This window comes from Lycium ferocissimum, chromosome 7 (assembly GCF_029784015.1).
Source record: "Lycium ferocissimum isolate CSIRO_LF1 chromosome 7, AGI_CSIRO_Lferr_CH_V1, whole genome shotgun sequence".
NCBI classification, from domain to species: Eukaryota; Viridiplantae; Streptophyta; class Magnoliopsida; order Solanales; family Solanaceae; genus Lycium; species Lycium ferocissimum.
Window position 1 is genome coordinate 12282961 of NC_081348.1, and position 17686 is coordinate 12300646.

General features: G+C 35.4%; 3 protein-coding genes across 3 annotated transcripts; 2 read left to right on the forward strand and 1 right to left on the reverse strand.

Moving 5' to 3' along the window:
• Nucleotides 1–698: 698 nt before the first annotated feature.
• LOC132063365 (peroxisomal adenine nucleotide carrier 1-like) lies at nucleotides 699–9232 on the forward strand. Its single transcript, XM_059455872.1, has 5 exons — nucleotides 699–1110; nucleotides 6565–6796; nucleotides 7691–7837; nucleotides 8058–8218; nucleotides 8567–9232. The coding sequence occupies exons 1-5, from the start codon at nucleotides 968–970 to the stop codon at nucleotides 8838–8840; spliced, it is 957 nt and encodes a 318-aa protein (XP_059311855.1). The 5' UTR covers nucleotides 699–967; the 3' UTR covers nucleotides 8841–9232.
• A 949-nt stretch (nucleotides 9233–10181) lies between these two features.
• On the forward strand, nucleotides 10182–11552 carry LOC132063366 (uncharacterized). Its single transcript, XM_059455873.1, has one exon. It carries the CDS (start codon nucleotides 10268–10270, stop codon nucleotides 11189–11191), a length of 924 nt encoding a protein of 307 aa, XP_059311856.1. The 5' UTR covers nucleotides 10182–10267; the 3' UTR covers nucleotides 11192–11552.
• Nucleotides 11553–11966: 414 nt separating this feature from the next.
• On the reverse strand, nucleotides 11967–14770 carry LOC132063367 (uncharacterized GPI-anchored protein At5g19250-like). The gene is made up of 2 exons (XM_059455874.1): nucleotides 14563–14770; nucleotides 11967–12757 (listed from the first exon to the last, which is right to left on the reverse strand). Exons 1-2 carry the CDS (start codon nucleotides 14639–14641, stop codon nucleotides 12252–12254), a joined length of 585 nt encoding a protein of 194 aa, XP_059311857.1. The 5' UTR covers nucleotides 14642–14770; the 3' UTR covers nucleotides 11967–12251.
• Nucleotides 14771–17686: the final 2916 nt, after the last annotated feature.

Consider the following 17686-nt stretch of genomic DNA (forward strand, 5'->3'; position numbering starts at 1 on the left):
CTTAAAGAACTGCTCAACAAGTCAACCTTTTAAACTTTTTCACATCAACAATTTAGTAGAAATACCGTTCATAGACCGACGAACATAAGCACACAAATTCCAAAGTCTAAATTTATTAAAAAAGAAAAAAAACCATTATAAAGAAAAAAAAGATACATCTGTAAAAGGAAAAAAAAAAGATGATAATTATATTGATTTGAAGGAAACCAATATATTATACATTCATTCATTGGGTCTATATATAGGAGATGAACGCATGCGGGGAGCGAAAGCGGTCTAGAGATAAAAGATTTAGGGTTAAGTAGTAGAGAGAGATCAAAATATGAGAAAAAAATTAAGGAATTTAGTATCTTAAATTGTTACAATATTTTTTAAAGTATGTTTATACTGACCAAATAATAAAAAGCATCTTTAGAACTGATAAGTAAGAATTCCTTTTGTCAAATAATGTAAGATTCTCAATAGAATAACCGCCAATTTGATATTTCACGCTTTATCCTTTAAATGGATGGGCTAGCCTTTAATTTTTGCCTTTTAAAACTAAACTTATAACTAGCGAATCAAAAGTTTTTTATTGACGCATGACATAATTTATAATATTATAATATAAAAATATAAACTCACAAAAATATTATTATATTCTTGAGTGATAATAAAAATTAAAGACCAGCACAAAATAGGGACAAATGAGCCAAACAGTCATCACTTGTCACTGTACAACAGCATGACAAGCCCATCCCGTCACGTTTCCGACTCCCAATGCGCCTAATACTTAAGTACTACTCCAATTTGGATTTTTGGGTGATCGTTTTTTTTCTTCTTGCAAAGTGCCAGCACCTCAAACCCACAATTCTATCTGCTTCATTTCCATACAGATTTGTTCTGAATTTGGGGTTGATTCATAACTGAGTAAAATTTAATTGTTCTTGCTTCTTTTTGTTGTTTTTGGATAAAAAAGAGTACTATTATGGCTTTCAATATGGAGTCTTTGGCTGAGGCAACTTCTGGGGCCATAGGATCTTTGCTAAGCACCACTATTTTGTATCCTTTGGATACTTGCAAGAGCAAATACCAAGCTGAACTTCAAGTTCATGGTCGGGCCAAATACAGGTCTTTACTTTTTTACATATTTTTCTTGCCTTTCATCTGGTCCCACCTATAAATAGTATTTTTTTTCCCCTTCTGCTCTTTTTTTTATGCTTTTTTTTTTTTTTTTTTTTTTTTTTTTTTCAAATTGTTTGTTATATGAGCAAACTTTACATTATGATTTATGGGTTTTCATGGAATGTTCAGAGGATTCCTTTAGCAGGCAGCCTGTACCCTCCTCGTTTAGTGGAACTTGAAACCTATGATGTTGTAAAGAAATGAGTCGGGAATAGAGTGATGTGGCAGTTCATATAGCGGAATTCAACTAGTTTGGAGTTGATTAATTGTTTGGTTCTTTTTTTTTTTATTTTTTATTTTGTTGGATAATCGTGGTGTCCAGACCACCTTGCGCGCACCTCAATTAATTCCACGAGATACCTGTCACCTCCCACAGTGGCGGATTCAGGATTTTCACTCAGGGTGTTCGGAAAAATAACTTGACCTAAATATACACTGTAATATATGTTCAGGGTGTTTAAAAGTTAATTTATGTACATGAACACAGAAAATTTATCCTAAATATACACTGTAATTTTTTGTCTTGGCCTCTTACTGCATCCGCCCCTGACCTCCCACCAGCAACAGGTATCAGGTAACTCTATCCACCAAGGCTAAAACAGATGGGAAGAAATCACCTAGTGTTTTGTCTCTACTGGGAATTGAACCTAAGACATTGACCAGAAGGCCAGACCCTTGGATGCATCAATTGTTTGGTTTATTGATGGGCTTTCGTTCAACAATTTGGAGTTTAGATACCAATGTATGTAGTAATGGACATGTGGTCGAAATTGGTGTTATGGGTTTTTCCTGTTAGAGGGGTTGATCAAGCTACTTTTGTTTTTCCCCTTGATAAATTACTTTTGGATATATATACCACATCCTCAATAAAGAAGTAGAGTGACATCAATTTAGGAAGCAGAACATACTCTCTCGCCTCAAGAGCAAATTCTTAACTGTTCCACTGTTTGCTTTCATGTAAAAGACTTGGTAGGACTGTTTGGGCCAACTTGCATGCACCTCGACTATTCTCCTAGTGCTTGTCTTTGCCAGGTAACTTTGTCTACCAAGGCCTAGGCAGATGGGAAGAAATCACCTAGTGCTTTTTTCTCTGCCAAGATTTGAACCCTCATTTCTAAGGTTTATATCCATTTCATTGACTACTAGGTTACATCTCTTGTGGATACAATACTTTTGGATTGTGTTGTTGCCTTGGAAAGGTATAATTAACAAAAGGCTTTTGTTCTTGATGAATTCTAATAGCAAGGGTTCTTTGAGTCTGATTAAATGATGATATCAGGTACTTGTTGCTGGTGGGAGGTGGCAGGTATCCCATGAAATTAGTCGAGGTGCGCGCAAGTTGGCCCAGACACCATGGCTATAAAAAGAAAGTGATAATATTTTCGTCGAAATGTTTGGATCTGAATCCACAACACCCTAGGCTATTATATCACCTGTCAATCTCTTGACACCTGAAGTGGAGCTCATTTTCGAGGACTTTCAAGACTTTTGGTTTCTCCGCGGGTTAGTTCTGAAATATTGAGCCTCAGTGGTGAGAGGATAAACAAGGGCTTGATATTACATGAGATTGGAACTTCAAAGCACCAAAGGAGAAGGTTGTCAATTGAGACATTTGAGAATGTAAATAGCATGACTTCTGTTTAAAAGGGGAGAAAGAGGTAGCTGGCTAGAGCTTATGACCTAGTCTCCAACATTAGGTTTAGGGCCATCAACCGATCCAAAAAAAATAAAAAAACCATTAGGTTCAAGGCCATGAAGTTATAAATTTCTTCTTCATATCCATTTTGCCGTCTGATAGACTGACAATGTGTATGTAACCTTTCTCGAAATTGCATCACCATCTCGTCAAATCAGGTAGGGGGCTTAGGAAGCTTAGGGATAAGCTGCCAATGGGATTTCATGATGTCTTAAAAAAAAAAAAAAAAAAAAAGTTTTGGGGATTTCAGGGAAGGAGGGGAAGGTTGACAGAAGTGAACAAATAATAGAGGAAAAATAATCTCAAGGGTTCCAAAACCTTTAAATGAAATGTATACGTTAATTGCATGAAAAATTTTATCATTCATAAAGCTGGGTGAGCATGACTGTGTGAGACTTCCAAAAGTAATATAAATATTTAATGGTCAAATTTCTGAGTTGATAAATAAGTAATTATAATATCAGTTGTGCTTTTCAAGCAGTAAATATGCTGTTGATGCACTTTTTAAGAGTCATCTATCGCTTTGAAAAAGGGATATATTTATATATTTAATAGGAATTGAAAGTTAAGAAGACCAAGTTATCAAAATATTTTTGGGTTTGGTTATTGAGACTCTTGTTAAGTACCTAACATGGAAAAGAGCTCAAAACACCCACTCAAGAATTCTTACTTGGTGGTCGGCATGATTGTGTCTTGCAAAAGCTAGGGCGGAAAAAGCTCCTTAATGGTCATCCTTAATACATGCCATGCCACATGATTCAGTTTAAGGAGTTGTTATGAACAACAGCAGACCTATTGAAGCCCTATTTATGTTATTGAATTCCCTTGAGGATGTCACTACAGGAGTGGTTAAGGAGGTTCAAGATTAGTACAAGACTTCGTGTTCCAATCTCGTTAGCACAATTTCACTACCTTTTTCTGAATCCTTTAATGAAAATTTTGGGTTTTCCCCTGATTGTCAAATGGTGGTCAAACTAACAAGCCCAAGAGGTCCCTCCCACATAACATAACATGTGGTGTTTTATGCGTACACCTTCATACATCCCGATATCCAGATACCATTTGTGCTTTTGATTCATCTTGTGGTTAGTTGGGATAAGAGCTACAAGAACATGGCCCAGTTCTATTATTCGTTGTCGCATGTGCCATCTGTACACAAGAGGCATGCTTTTGTGTACAGGTGGAGTGGTCTGATGAAAGAAATGGTAGTTAAAGTTACTCTTGATAGTGGAAAAGTGCAACACTCTTTTGTGGGTCTAGATCACAATAACTGCCGAGGTGCATAGTTGAGAAATGTGCTTAGCTAGGAGGGCTAGGGACTCTAAGATGATCCAGATGTGATATTTGTTAGAATACAACATATAGTGAGTACTTATAGATGAATATATAGGAGTGTGGCCCTTATTAGCATGAGCTTCGAATTATAATTCAGCAATCAATACTTAATTTCTATACCACCAAGGCCCAAGGGTGAAGTTCCTTTACTACTCCGTGTTTGTTACATCCACTTTTTTGGTTTGCAAGTACTTGTATATCAAAAGCCTGAAAGGAAGTGTCTCTACAAACTTCAATTACTGCAAATGTTTCTGAAAGAAGGAGAAACCTAAACATGGTTTTTTCCAAAAGACACTATCTTTATACAAACAGGAACTACATGGAAGATAAGAGATCAGAGACTACTCCTCAATGGCTTGCAATTGGATCCTGTATATCAAGATCTCAAAGGAAGTGTTCTTTATATATCACTGCAAAAGTTTCTGAAAGAAGGATTTTGAGTAACAGATTAAGGTCAATAGTATCTTTACTAACTCGATAGTTATTATCATGGAGATAAATATGTCTCCTCTAACTATTGGATCCTTTACATGTACAGATCTCATTATTTGTTCTTTATATATCAATGCAAATTATGTTGGATGCGGATTGCTAAAAACTAGAAATGTATACAGTTCTTTTGGGGACAAACTAAAAAAAAGTGTATAACATAATATTTCTCCAAAAAGATATATAGAACAGCTATAATGTTTATAGCATCTACACCAAATTCATCATCGGTCTAATTTCTCCCTCTTTATACGCACTATACATGCACATCTTCATCCATACTGACATATCTGCTAGCATACCCCCACTAATTCCTGCATTGCTTTAAAGCTCTTTCCCTCATTATGGTATTGATTTAAGTGTCTTTTCATTGCACACTTTTGCTCAAAAATGTGATCTCTCTTGTTCATTGTTTATGCGAAATAAGCAAAGGAGAAAGAAGAAAATTGGGAATTAGTTGCTTAATTATTCCCTCAAGCCATTGAGTTTAAATAATCCTTACAAGGAATACAAAATAAGGAAATATCGACTTTTGTCATATTTAACACATCCCCCAAGTTGGATAGTACATATCGTATGCTCCTAGCTTGTTACAAATATAGTCAACTTGGGATCCTAGGAGTGTTTTTATGAAATCATCAATTAGCTCGTCCTTTGAGTTTAAAAAACTCGTAACAATGCAACCGGACTCAATCTTCTATCGAATGAAACTGACAATCCATTTCAATGTGCTTCTTTCTTTCATTAAACACTGGATTTGAAACGGTATGTAGTACGGCTTGATTATCACAAATCAATTTCATAGGTTCAATTCCTCCAATATTTATTTTTTGAAAAAGTTGGCTTAGACACATAAGCTCACAAATAGCCAATGCCATAGCTCAATATTCTGAAGTCGACCATCTATCCGAGAGAGATCCTATTCAATCGGCATCAGAATATTCAACAATGTGTGCATGTTCCTTGTCTTCATACATCAAAAAACCTTGTCCTGGAGAGCCTTTCACATATCTTAGGATCAAATTATTGCATTCCAGTGACTATCCCAAGTTGATTGGACACTGCCCAACCACTCTAACGTCAAATGAGATGTCAGGTCATGTGATCATAAGATAGTTGAGTTTGCCAACAAGTCTGATATCTATCTGGGTCTTTTAGAGGCCCCTCGTCCTGGAATGAGTTTAGTACTTCAGTCTATGGGAGTGTCCATAGGTTTGCAGTTCAACATACCCGTGTCTTCCAAAATGTCTAAGGCATATTTCCACTATGAAATGACAATTTTTTGCCAGACTATACCACCTCAATGCGTAAGAAATTGACCTTGAGCCTAACTCAACCACAGAAAGCTAACTCATGAGGTGAGGGTTGCCCAAAATCATAGAGTCCAATTGCCCATACCACAAATCATGGTTACTAACACCCCGCTTGTCCAGGCTCGCCGACTAGAGCGTGAACAACATTATATGAGGTTCCAAGATCAGATAAATAAAGAGTTGGGATGAACCTGACCCTGATACCATATGAAATAAAAGAATAAGAAGAGAATTGGGAATTAGTTGCTTAATCATTCCCTCAAGCCAATTGGTTTAAATAACCTTTACAAGGAACACAAAATAAGGAAAGAGAATAGGGGAGCCTAGTGCACAAAGCATCTGCTTCCACGCAGGGTTCGGGGAGGGCCGCACCCAAGGGGTTGTGATGTAGGCTGCCTACCCTGATGCAATATCTCCTTATCACTTAATTAAAGGAATTTGGAATCTTTCTACATTTATATAATATCGACTTTTCCCATGTTTAACAGTTTATTTAAATATCTCTACTGGATTCTGTACCCAAGTATGAGCGGTGATGTGATTGTATGAACTTCTTTTGAAATGCAGGAATACTCTTGATGTCTTGTTGGAGGCCATATCTTCTCGGCAAGTTCTTTCACTCTACCAGGGTCTTGGGACAAAGAATGTGCAGTCTTTCGTTTCGTCTTTTATTTACTTCTATGGATATGATTTCTTCAAGAAACTATACTTGAAGAAAAGTGGATTTAAATCCATTGGAACTAGAGCTAACTTAATAATTGCTGTTGTTGCTGGGGCATTTACAGTCATAATAACCCAGGTGAACCATACTTGGCAGTTCTACTTTGACTAAAATTGATTTTAATTTTCTCAATATTTAAAAGAAGGTTGCCAGCAAGTAGCCAATTTATGAAGTTTTGGCAAATCTAAATTGCTGTGCTTTAAAACCCTGATGGCCTGCTTCCCGGCCTAGTTGAAACTGCAAAAGGAAAGGTGATTTCCCACGTGAAGTGCACACTCTTTTTTCTTTGACTTTAAAGGCTGTGCCTCTGGAAACTGGATAAATGCTAAAGAGGTTGTATGCTTCTGCTGATGGTTAGAACTCAAACTTTGGTGATGTATACTGACCCATGAACTCATGCATGTGGTTCTCTTATCATAAAGTATTTTCTGTTGGTTTTCTTAAATCATTGAGACCCATATACAATTCTGGCTTTTGTAGGAAAAAACCTTGATTTCTTACTTATTAAACAAGAAAACCTTGATATCTTTGGTAGCTGCATAGTCGATCTACTTGATTAAGACAACATACTTTCCGTTGTCTTTCACTTTGAGTTGTTTACATGTGTAAGCCGGTAAGGTCCTGTTGAACAGAAGTTGAGATCAGCGAGTCAATTTGGTACTATGTTTTTCGGAATATATGAAAGGGAGCTCCAGGAAGCTGTTACTTCAGTTATGTGCTTAGTGCTTTTAAAGATTAAATAGACCAAGAAAGGTATATTGCTCGTTTAGAACGGAACTATCTGTACCACCACTGTGTAGAGAAAGGGTCTCTGGCAGTGGTGTGGAGGCGTCTTCTGGCAGTGGTCTCTACTTTTGTTCTGGTTGCACCTTCTGGGCCTTGTTTGCTTCGTCTTGTTTACTTTTATTTCTGTTAAGGTTTCTTTTCTATTTTGTTCTTCCATTGATCTGAATTTTTACTCTGATGTTGTAGCCTCTGGATACAGCATCTTCAAGAATGCAAACTAGTGATTTTGGGAAATCCAAGGGATTCTGGAAAACCCTCTCGGAGGGCACTTGGAGTGAAGCATTTGATGGTCTAGGAATATCTATCATTCTCACTTCAAATCCAGCAATTCAGGTATTCACATGCTTTATTTTCTGACGTGAGTCTTCTGTCATTTGTTTTAATGTCATATGTTTGTGACGCTTAAAGTATGCTCACCTGATACCACTTGCATGCTATTGCTTTGCCTTCCAAATATTCACAATATGTCTCGACGATGACAATATGATGACCACAAATTATGTTCAGTGACATTAATGAATAATTTTCTGTTGCAATATGTGGTGTTGTGCAGTACACGGCCTTTGATCAATTTAAACAAAGAATCCTGAAGAAGAAGATGAAAAGCAATAGAGGGGTGGAATCAAGTCCAGAATCTCTTTCTGCTTTTTCTGCTTTTGTTTTGGGGGCAGTCTCAAAATGTTTTGCCACCTGCATTACATACCCATTAATAAGGTATTATTCAGTTGAGCATTTCTTACTTAAGTGTTTACCTTTCCCATTTCAGAATTTCACTCTTCAGAGATACCTTATCAAGGGGAGTTTCTAGCCTGGAATATCTCTAAATACCTGTTAATGTTTTAAATGTGATCCTGTGTTGATAAACTTGTATGAATCACTCTATGCCAGTTGTGTCAAACAGGTAAAAGGGTGCTTGAACATCTGCTCCTTTTCTTTTGTTATATACTTAAAGACACTTTTTGCGCAAAAATTAGAATAGCAGTGCCTGAGTCACCAAGATTCGGTTGAGTATTAATAAGATTATGAGATTACATTTGACATCTTACCTCCTGCTGTGTATAGGTGTAAAGTCATGATACAATCTGCTGAATCAGAAGCAGAGGATGAAGTGGAGTTAAAAGCCCGAAAGACAATCTCTGGATCCCTTCATGCCATATGGAAAAAGGAAGGGCTACTGGGATTCTTTAAAGGGTTACAGCCTCAGATCCTGAAGACTGTTCTAAGCTCAGCACTGCTGTTGATGATAAAGGAGAAGATCTCAAAAACCACATGGGTTCTGCTTTTAGCAGTGAGGAGATATCTGTTCCTAACGAGGGCCAGATTAAAGAACTCTTGAAATTCCCTTACAAGAGCTGGTGTATGATTCAAATGGAACAATGCAATTAGCTTGTAGGGCCTTGTTCGAGACGTGGAGCTGCCTTTGCACGAATAAAATGTTTCATCCAATAGTTTAATTTTCTTTCAGCTGTCTTTTTCTGTTGAAATGGTATGTGTCGTATTATCTTTTTATGTCTTCCTGCTGTATACAGTAATTACGGTTTCTTTTTTGTCTTTCTTCTAATTCTACTCTACAAATCCTAAGGAACGTGAGGATTTGGTTATATTTCTGCTTCTGTTTGCATTTGCCCTTGTAATCGACAGTTGTGCAAGGTCTCCATGTACATACCGAAATTCATTCAGTGGAACTATACATTCTCCAAAAATTGTTCACTTTCAGCTTTACATCTATTTTATATCCAAGCAGTTTTCCTCTCAAGTTTGGTCAGTTTGTGAGATAGGCTCTCACTGTGGGAGGGTGGAATAACTAATTCCGGGATTAGTTATCCTAGGATAACTTGTTTCCAACCAAACGACCCCTTAAAGTTGTCTAATAAATTTCTTTGATAACTAGGAAGTCATGCAATTCTAGCCAGAAAATTAAAATACAAACTTTAATACTAGAGGAAGCATAACAACAGTTTTTTTTTTTAACATCTAGAAAGCTCATTTTTAAGGTCTCCATGTGACCTTAAAAATGGTCTCCATAGACCTTAAGGGATTCTTTAAGTAAAGACGAGTCTCTCTCTTTCCATATGCAATTTTGATAATATTATAGACAACTCGTCTCTGCCTTGGAATCGATAATCAATGACTCTTTTTGTTAATCACATGTAGAATTTCTTGTGCAGTCTGCTCGAGCTAACTTTGTTTAGCTTCCAGCATTCCAAAAAGATAACCTTTCACAATCTCTGCATTAAAACATTCCTTCTTTTGGGGTGTGGGAGGTGTGGACAAAGATAAAATTGGAAACCTTAGTTACTTTAAGGAGTCGTTTGGTAGCTGTTAGGAATTAAGTTATTCATGTATTAAATCTTGCATAAGTAATATGATACCATGTTTGATAGCATTCTTTTGCTACACATAAACTACAACACACCTAATACGGTGTTTGGTTTGCAAATTAGAAACCTGCATAACTAATACATGTATAAGTATGAGAAAATCTATGTATTATTTTATTCAAGATAAAAAATGGAATAACTAATACTGCAAGAATAAAGAAACTCTTCATAACTAATTACTGCATAAAATAATACATAAATTTCCTGCCTGAATCTAACCCGGCTACCAAACGACCCCTAAATTGTTACCCAATTGAAGCCTCCTCCATTTGACCCAACCTAAAAACTTCCTAGACCCAATTACAATTTACAGACCTAACTCCTCAAAAAGAAAGTGGACAGATGAAAATTGACGATCCTCATCTCTCCACGCCTCTATTTCATGCTTCTATGCCAAGATAAATCAACTAAACATAAACAGAAAAAAGAACCAAAACAAAAAAATAGAGATAAGTCACCATCAAATAGGAGAGTATCCATGGCAAGGGGAAGTGGAACATTTTTCATGGCCACACTAATCATATGGGTTATCTCAATTCTCTACGAGATACTAATTAACAACCGCACCCAACTCATCCCAATCATTCTTGGTTTCATATTCTACCAGTCAGCCAATTGGGTCATCCGTATTTCACAGCAAAATCACAACCCTCTCTTTGTTAACACGTGTGTATCTCTCCTCCATTCATTCACTACTTCCACTTCAGTTCTCTTCATTTTAACCAATCAGTTTATTAAGTTAAACAACGTTAATCAAATGTTTGAACACTCACAGCTTGTTGAACACACGTGGCCATATGCATTTCTAGCTTTATGCTTTTCATCTGGTTATTTCGCTTATGATCAATTAGATATGCTCATATATAGATTATACAGCGGTTTTATTCCTTCAATCTTAGTGCATCATTTCTTACTACTTGTTTGCTTCACACTTGCTTTGTATCGAAATGTTACGATTAATTACCTTATACTTACTCTCATTTGTGAGCTGCATTCTGTGTTTCTGCATACACGCAAAGTTCGTCGAATGGCGGGTTTTCGTGATTCAACTAGTGTTGTTGTGAAGGTGGAATGGGTTCTTAACTGGACAAGTTTTGTTCTAGCAAGAGTTGTGTCTCATGTTCTTATTACTGTTAAGCTGATAAGAGATGCTGACAAGTTTGATAAAGGTGGTGTTGAACTTCCACTTGCTCTTTTTGGTATGGCTGGGATGAATTTGCTTAATGTGTTTTTAGGAATTGATCTTTTTAAGGCTTACAGGAGAGAGATGTATCCTCAGAGGAGTTATCAAAATCATCAAGATTGAGAATTCTAGTATGCTGAAATGGATGTTTGAAGGAATTGTTGGACCAAGGTCCCAGATAGTTAATGAAGTTTCAAAGTCTTGATTAAGAAGGCCCTAATGCAGAGGGTATTTTAGTATTTTTTTAGAGGCTTTGAATCCGTCCGTGCTGTAAACGATGAAGTGTTCACCATTGGTCTATGCGGATCAAGGGCTCAGCTGACGCGTGAAACACTCTGCCTCAAGCATAAATAGGATATTAGGTCTTTCTTTTACACTTAGCTTGTTTCTGTATGATGAAGACTATTTGTGAGTTGGGCAGTATCCCAAAACCTCTCCAATTGTATCTCATATTTGAATGTTAATCTAATCAATTTCGAGTGTACTTCATTACTTGGGGTTATCTAATTGCATTTAGATATTGATTAATTCTTTCTTTCTTTCAATCCTAAATTAAGATTGTTGGTTGTGTTTACAAGGGTTCAAGTAGTTCTTAGCTTGGGTTTTGTATTCATTCAACTATAGTCCTTAATCTTCCTATCCATTTTACTTGTTTTCTTGACTATTCTCGAGTATTTCTGGGGGCTGAAGACTTCTTATACATTTTCATAGTTCAATTATTTTGGCAATGTGAGTTGTAACTTTCAAAGTCAAAATTTCTGAGAATTTTCTTAGACACTATAAGCGGGATGTTAAATTCCATGAATGTAGGTGTCATTCTCTCTTACTGCTATATCCATAAGAAAAAAGTTACAGATTTAAATCTTTCACAAAGGATAACGAAATTAGACAATCCAAATGGGCAATAAGGACTTCAAGCTTTATAACTCAATGTGGAGTCTTGTGCCAAGAACATTTGATACCTGAGAACGAAAGCTGCAATATTTCAAAGTACAATATAAAAAGTAAATGAGACTAAGGAAATGTGTTTGTGCCAAAAGGTTTTGTAGTCTTTCAAAGTACATTCTCTGTAGGGATAGCAGCTGATAATTTCCCTCTTTCAATTACACTATCACAAATCACCAGCTAACAACATCAGGTACTGGTATAAGAAACTACAAAAAAGTGTAAAGGTTCAACATTTTCACAGTAAGAGGAAAAATGCCATGAGCAGAATGACTGCATGAGAGATTAGACCAAGCTGGAAAACTAGGTTTGATGAACTAGTATCAGGCGTAAAGCTTCCTTCTGGGTTGCTTGTGGTCAAAACTACAACAACCCAGTTATCATCAGAACCAATTCCGACACCAGTAAACTTGGTATCATTGAGAGAATTAGAATACTGGGACTTTGTATAGTTGGAAAGAACAAGGTCCGGGACAAGGTTGGGAACACAAGCAGGCATTATCATTCCATCTCTGGTGGTTGTGGCGTTCAATTTGCATTTGGATAGAAGTTTAGGATAGCCAGAGAACTGAGGTTCAGTGCCGGGTACAGTATTGGCACCTGTTGTGTTTGTACATGGTTGATCTTTGAATTGGTCAGCTATTTCATCAGCAAGGCATTTTGCTTTGTCATTCTCCTTCAGAGTTGTCAAGTTTAGGGATGCCCTGTAACTGTTAATACCTTTAAGAAGGTTGTCTTCCTCATCTGCACCAAGGTGATAAATATGAAACTCCAAGTGCAGATAATAAACCATATAAAAAATATAAAAGTTAAGTCTCCTGAGGGGATATAAATTAGCAAGGATATCTAAAATGCACTCATCATATGGTGTAGGAAGTGAATCAGAAATTGATAACGGATGTTCATGGAATGTTAGTGGTGCACACGGTCAAGTTTTTTCCCTTCGAGTGCGTCTGGTGTGGAGGAAAACATTTTCCAAAAAACGTTTCCAATTTTCCCATGTTTGGTTGGTAAATTTTTTGGAAAACATTTTCTCTAGGGAAACAAGTTCCTTAAAAATGAGGACAACGACTTCCCTAATAGAAGTAAGAAAAACAAGTTCCATAAATGACATTCCACATTGGTTGGGTCCTCCTCACCCTCCAACCCCCAACCTCCATAGCCCCCATCCCCACCATCCCAATACCCTCTATGCCCCACCTCATTCCACATAGCGTTTGCCTGAATTATATACAAATGCTTTTTGACAATATGGTCTACTTACTTACCAAACACAAGGAAATAAGAAAATAACTTATTTTCAGCGAAAACATTTTCCTTCGTGCCAAACACACCCTTAGTATACGCAATACACCCCTCTCCTTTACCACCAAATAGAACCCGAATAATTCCAAGCTGAAAAGAAATTTCTGCTAAAAGCTCTTTCCACATTTCAATTAATATCCATTTCTCAAAGCAAAACATTGACACTCCTCACTCCTCAATCGAAGAGAGGTTCCGACTTGATTTGCTTGATATACTACTGAGTAAAAGTAGACCAGGTCAAATGAATTTCTCAGCTGACTCTGACTCTGACTCTGCTCCTCGTTTAGTGGAAAAGGCCAGAAGATTTGTAGAAATGATCGCCCATGATCTCAGCATGTGGATTGATAAAGATGATAAGAAGAACTGGCTTAAAAACCATTTCCAATAAATAAAACTGGTTGATGTATAAGGCCAGTTTATCGCAAAAGATCAAGAACCTACAGGGATCAGATATCATCCCTTATGAAGAGTTCAAACTATACCAGTTGAACACAAAGGATTTTTCCCTTCATAGAACTAAGCCCATTTTACTAGCGTAAGTTCTGCAACTTCCAAAATAATGAAGCTTCCTCATTGAGAAGAAAATCACTTGCATTGAAGATCAAAACTCATCAAACTAAAGTAAGATTAGCCTTGGATTCAAGTCAGAAAACTTCCCATTGATCAATATATCATTTAGCTGAGGTGTAAATATTTAGATTCCAAATTACTACTTAGTAAAAAAAAAAAAAAAAGGTGGTAATTAAACAAAGTCAGAGATCTAGCTCATTCATCAAATATTCAGGTATTGGAAAGCAGATCTAACCCTATATGATAATGTACTCCATATGTATATATACACACTTGAATAACTTAATTTGACGCTTGCTCAATCTTTTTCATAAACAGTAAAATTGGAACACCAGAAACTCAATGCACAATCAGGATCCAAGAACTCTACTACTACTACAGTACTAATAGCAAGCAAGATAAAGACTTAAGTTGAACTGTACAACCCCAAATCTTGAAATTGGTCACCCAATAAACTATCAAACAACAATACAAATCCAGATCTTTAATCCAAACGAAACAACAGAGCTAAATTGAACAACCTGAACACTTCATATAAGTACCCATTTAACAATCAAGAATCAAATAAAAACAAATAAAGCTATAATGAAGGACAAATGACAATAAAAATAGTAGCTTTGATGCAAAATCAAGAATTTAAACAGTTTTGGTATAAGTGAAGATTGAAGCATTACCATCAGATTTGACAATGGAGAAGAGAAGAGAATGAAGAAGAAGAAGAGAAAGGAAGAGGTAACGTGGAACAGATGCCATTGTTATTCCCTGTTGGATTGATATTCCTTCTCCTCTCTACTTGTGATTGAGTTTAGAGCTTTCTGATTTTATAAGAGAGTTGCTATATGGGACTGTCTACAACAACAAACAACAACATAATAACTATAATCTCACTAGGTGGGACTATCTCGCCACGTGGGGTCTGAGGAGATCTTACCTATCTCGGGAGAGTGGTTAGGAGACTGTTTCCGATAGACTTCGACTGTTTACAATAAGACCGAATTAGAAAGGGCGCACGAGGTGATGTATTGTTTGGTCTTATTTTCCTTAAGATGTTTTGTTTAAAACAAGATTAGCTGAAAAAGTAGGAAAAAGAAACGATTACTATTCATATTTAGGGCGTATTGATACTATGGAAGTTATTTTTTAGAAAAATGTTTTGCATGATAAAGTTAAATTTTTGGCGTTTGGTTACTATTAAATGGGAAAATAATTTTATGAATAGAAGTCATTTTTCATGAATTATGTACTTTTAACTCTATATCACTTGCTTCAACTAACGGTAGATATTATTGTCAATCTTGAATACTCAAAACTTTTATCAAATACCCTTTGATTTATTAATATGATTATCGTTTTCTAATATATATTTTTTCAAAAAAAAAAAAATCACACACCAACCAAACACCAATCCAAAAAAAAAAAAAAAAAAACATTTTTCATTATCAATCACTTCCTCAGTACAGAGTTAATTAGTTGTAATATGTCTAATATCTATTAACCCAATTAAATTGATAGTGTCTTTTCTTAGTACCCTGCTTGAAACATGAAAAGAAAATATAGATTGTCAATTTTTTTTAATGAGAGTGTTGCTTAAGTTATGTGTAGAATATGTTTGAAATGATTTTTAGACAATGCAAAAATCCGTATGGCCTTGCATTCGATCAATTACCAAGTGAGGTAAAAACGCCCATGACCTTTTAATGTTATAGTATCTTAGTGTAGCTTGTCCTAAAAGTACAATTAAATTTAGAAATCAAAAAGTACAATTCAAAAAAAAAATTGTATATATTATAGCAGCTGCCAGCCTGCGACACCCTATCACTCTAGGTTGCATTTCATTTTGAAGTTGAGTATTTTACCTTCATGTAGTAAGTGAGAACTGAGAAGCTAAATCCTATTTTAGTTGTAACAAGCTTGAGAATTGAGATTATCTAAGCAGACCTACATTCAGTCCTAAAGTTAAATTTTACTATGATTTTAAAGTTAAATATTAAATTAAAAAGGAAAGAGCCGGAAAATAAAGAACAGGAAATTAGATTTAATTTATAGTCAGTTTGGTGGTTCACAAATGTTAGTTGTAGAATCAACGTCAAAAGGAAGCTATCTGACTACGACTATGACCCGCGGCCAGCAGAAGCTCTAACAAAGCGAAAGGTCGATTTTGGTTAAGCATTTTTTTTGTTTTTTGTTTTGAAAATAAATTATTACGGAGTATTTTGTTTGGGAAGTTAGATCTAACTTCTAAGTGCAGTATTCAGAATTGTACAGAGATCCCATTAGGTAGGTTTTCATATTCTTATTGTTAATTTTCATAGACCGGCGATCCAAAACATTTCTTACATTTAGGAATAAATAAACACGAGATCAGTTCTTGCATAGTTGATTTTTTCTAAAATGTATATCTATTTGAGTTTGCAACCATTTTCTGCTATGTCCCACATGGGGGTTTAAATAACTTTGGGCTCTCTCACCTTAATAGCTAGCTTTTAGAGTGTGAATTAGAGCTAAGATTGTTACATTTTCATAAAATAGTAGTAGGTGCAACTGTACTTCACACTCCTGAATTAAAATCCTAGATTCTCCTCTAGTTGAGGATGAACTTGTCTTTTTTCAGAAGAAGAACATGGTTTTACTATGAAGAAAGTCGGTATAATTAAGGCAAGTACTAAAATATATGCCATATAGTTAAATTACTTGATGTGAAGTATCTGGAAAAATATCAATATGCAACTGCTGGAGCCTGGGGGAGGTACTTAACTGTATTTCATTTTTAGAATACTGAACTAACAAAAAGACTTGGTGGCGCTAATTTTGGGGTAGTGACAATTTCCACATTGAAATGACGCAATAAACCTCTGGCTTGTTAGGGGACCAATCTGGCCTGTTACCTCTATTTGTACATGTGTAATTGAAAAGAAATGTTTTTATTCGGAAAATATCTTCCTTTGTTTGGATAAAAATGTCAACTGACAGGTCTCTGATTTTCACAAGACAGACGTTCTGGTAGAATGACCTATTAAGGTTCTCCAAATGATTTTTCCGGCAAATACATACCCGTTTTAATCTATCATAGTTATGTAATTTAGTAAAGTGAAAATATATACAGTCAAATCTTTCTATAATTGTCATTCGTTATAACAGCATTTCAGTGTAACAACCTGATTTTCTCCGGAATCTATTTTTTATGTTATATTTTACTTCTCTCGAATAACATTCTACCTATAACAAAGAATGACATTCATTATAATGCAGACACTCTTTGTAAAATTACCTTTCTATAACAGTCATACTCACATATTGTGTAATAATATTTTGGAAGAAATATATTATGTATAAAAATAAAAAGTTCTTGTTAAGAGTCAATCACATTTGAGATAGATAAGAGTCAATCATTAAGTTCTTAGACACTGTTCAGGTAAATTGAATTCTCTTTTTCTTAAAGTTTAGACAAAATTCTTCGTCAATTCAAGCGTTATATTGTCACTAAGAGACTGTAATTTACGAAACAACCTACAATTATACAATTATTACGTCAAACTTGAAATATTTGAAATATTTAAATTCTAAATTAATTTTAAACGCATATGTTTAATTCTTTATCGGTATGATACAACTAGTTATGAATTTATTAGCAATTTATTACTCTTTTCAATTTTTAATTATTGAAATATGAAAATCAATTGAGATTTAAAACTTAACAAGTATATTGTTTTCGTTTATATGTAACATAAAAAGTACAGAAAAATAATTATTTGCGCACTTTTATTTATAATAGCTAAATGAGATATAAACATCAAATGT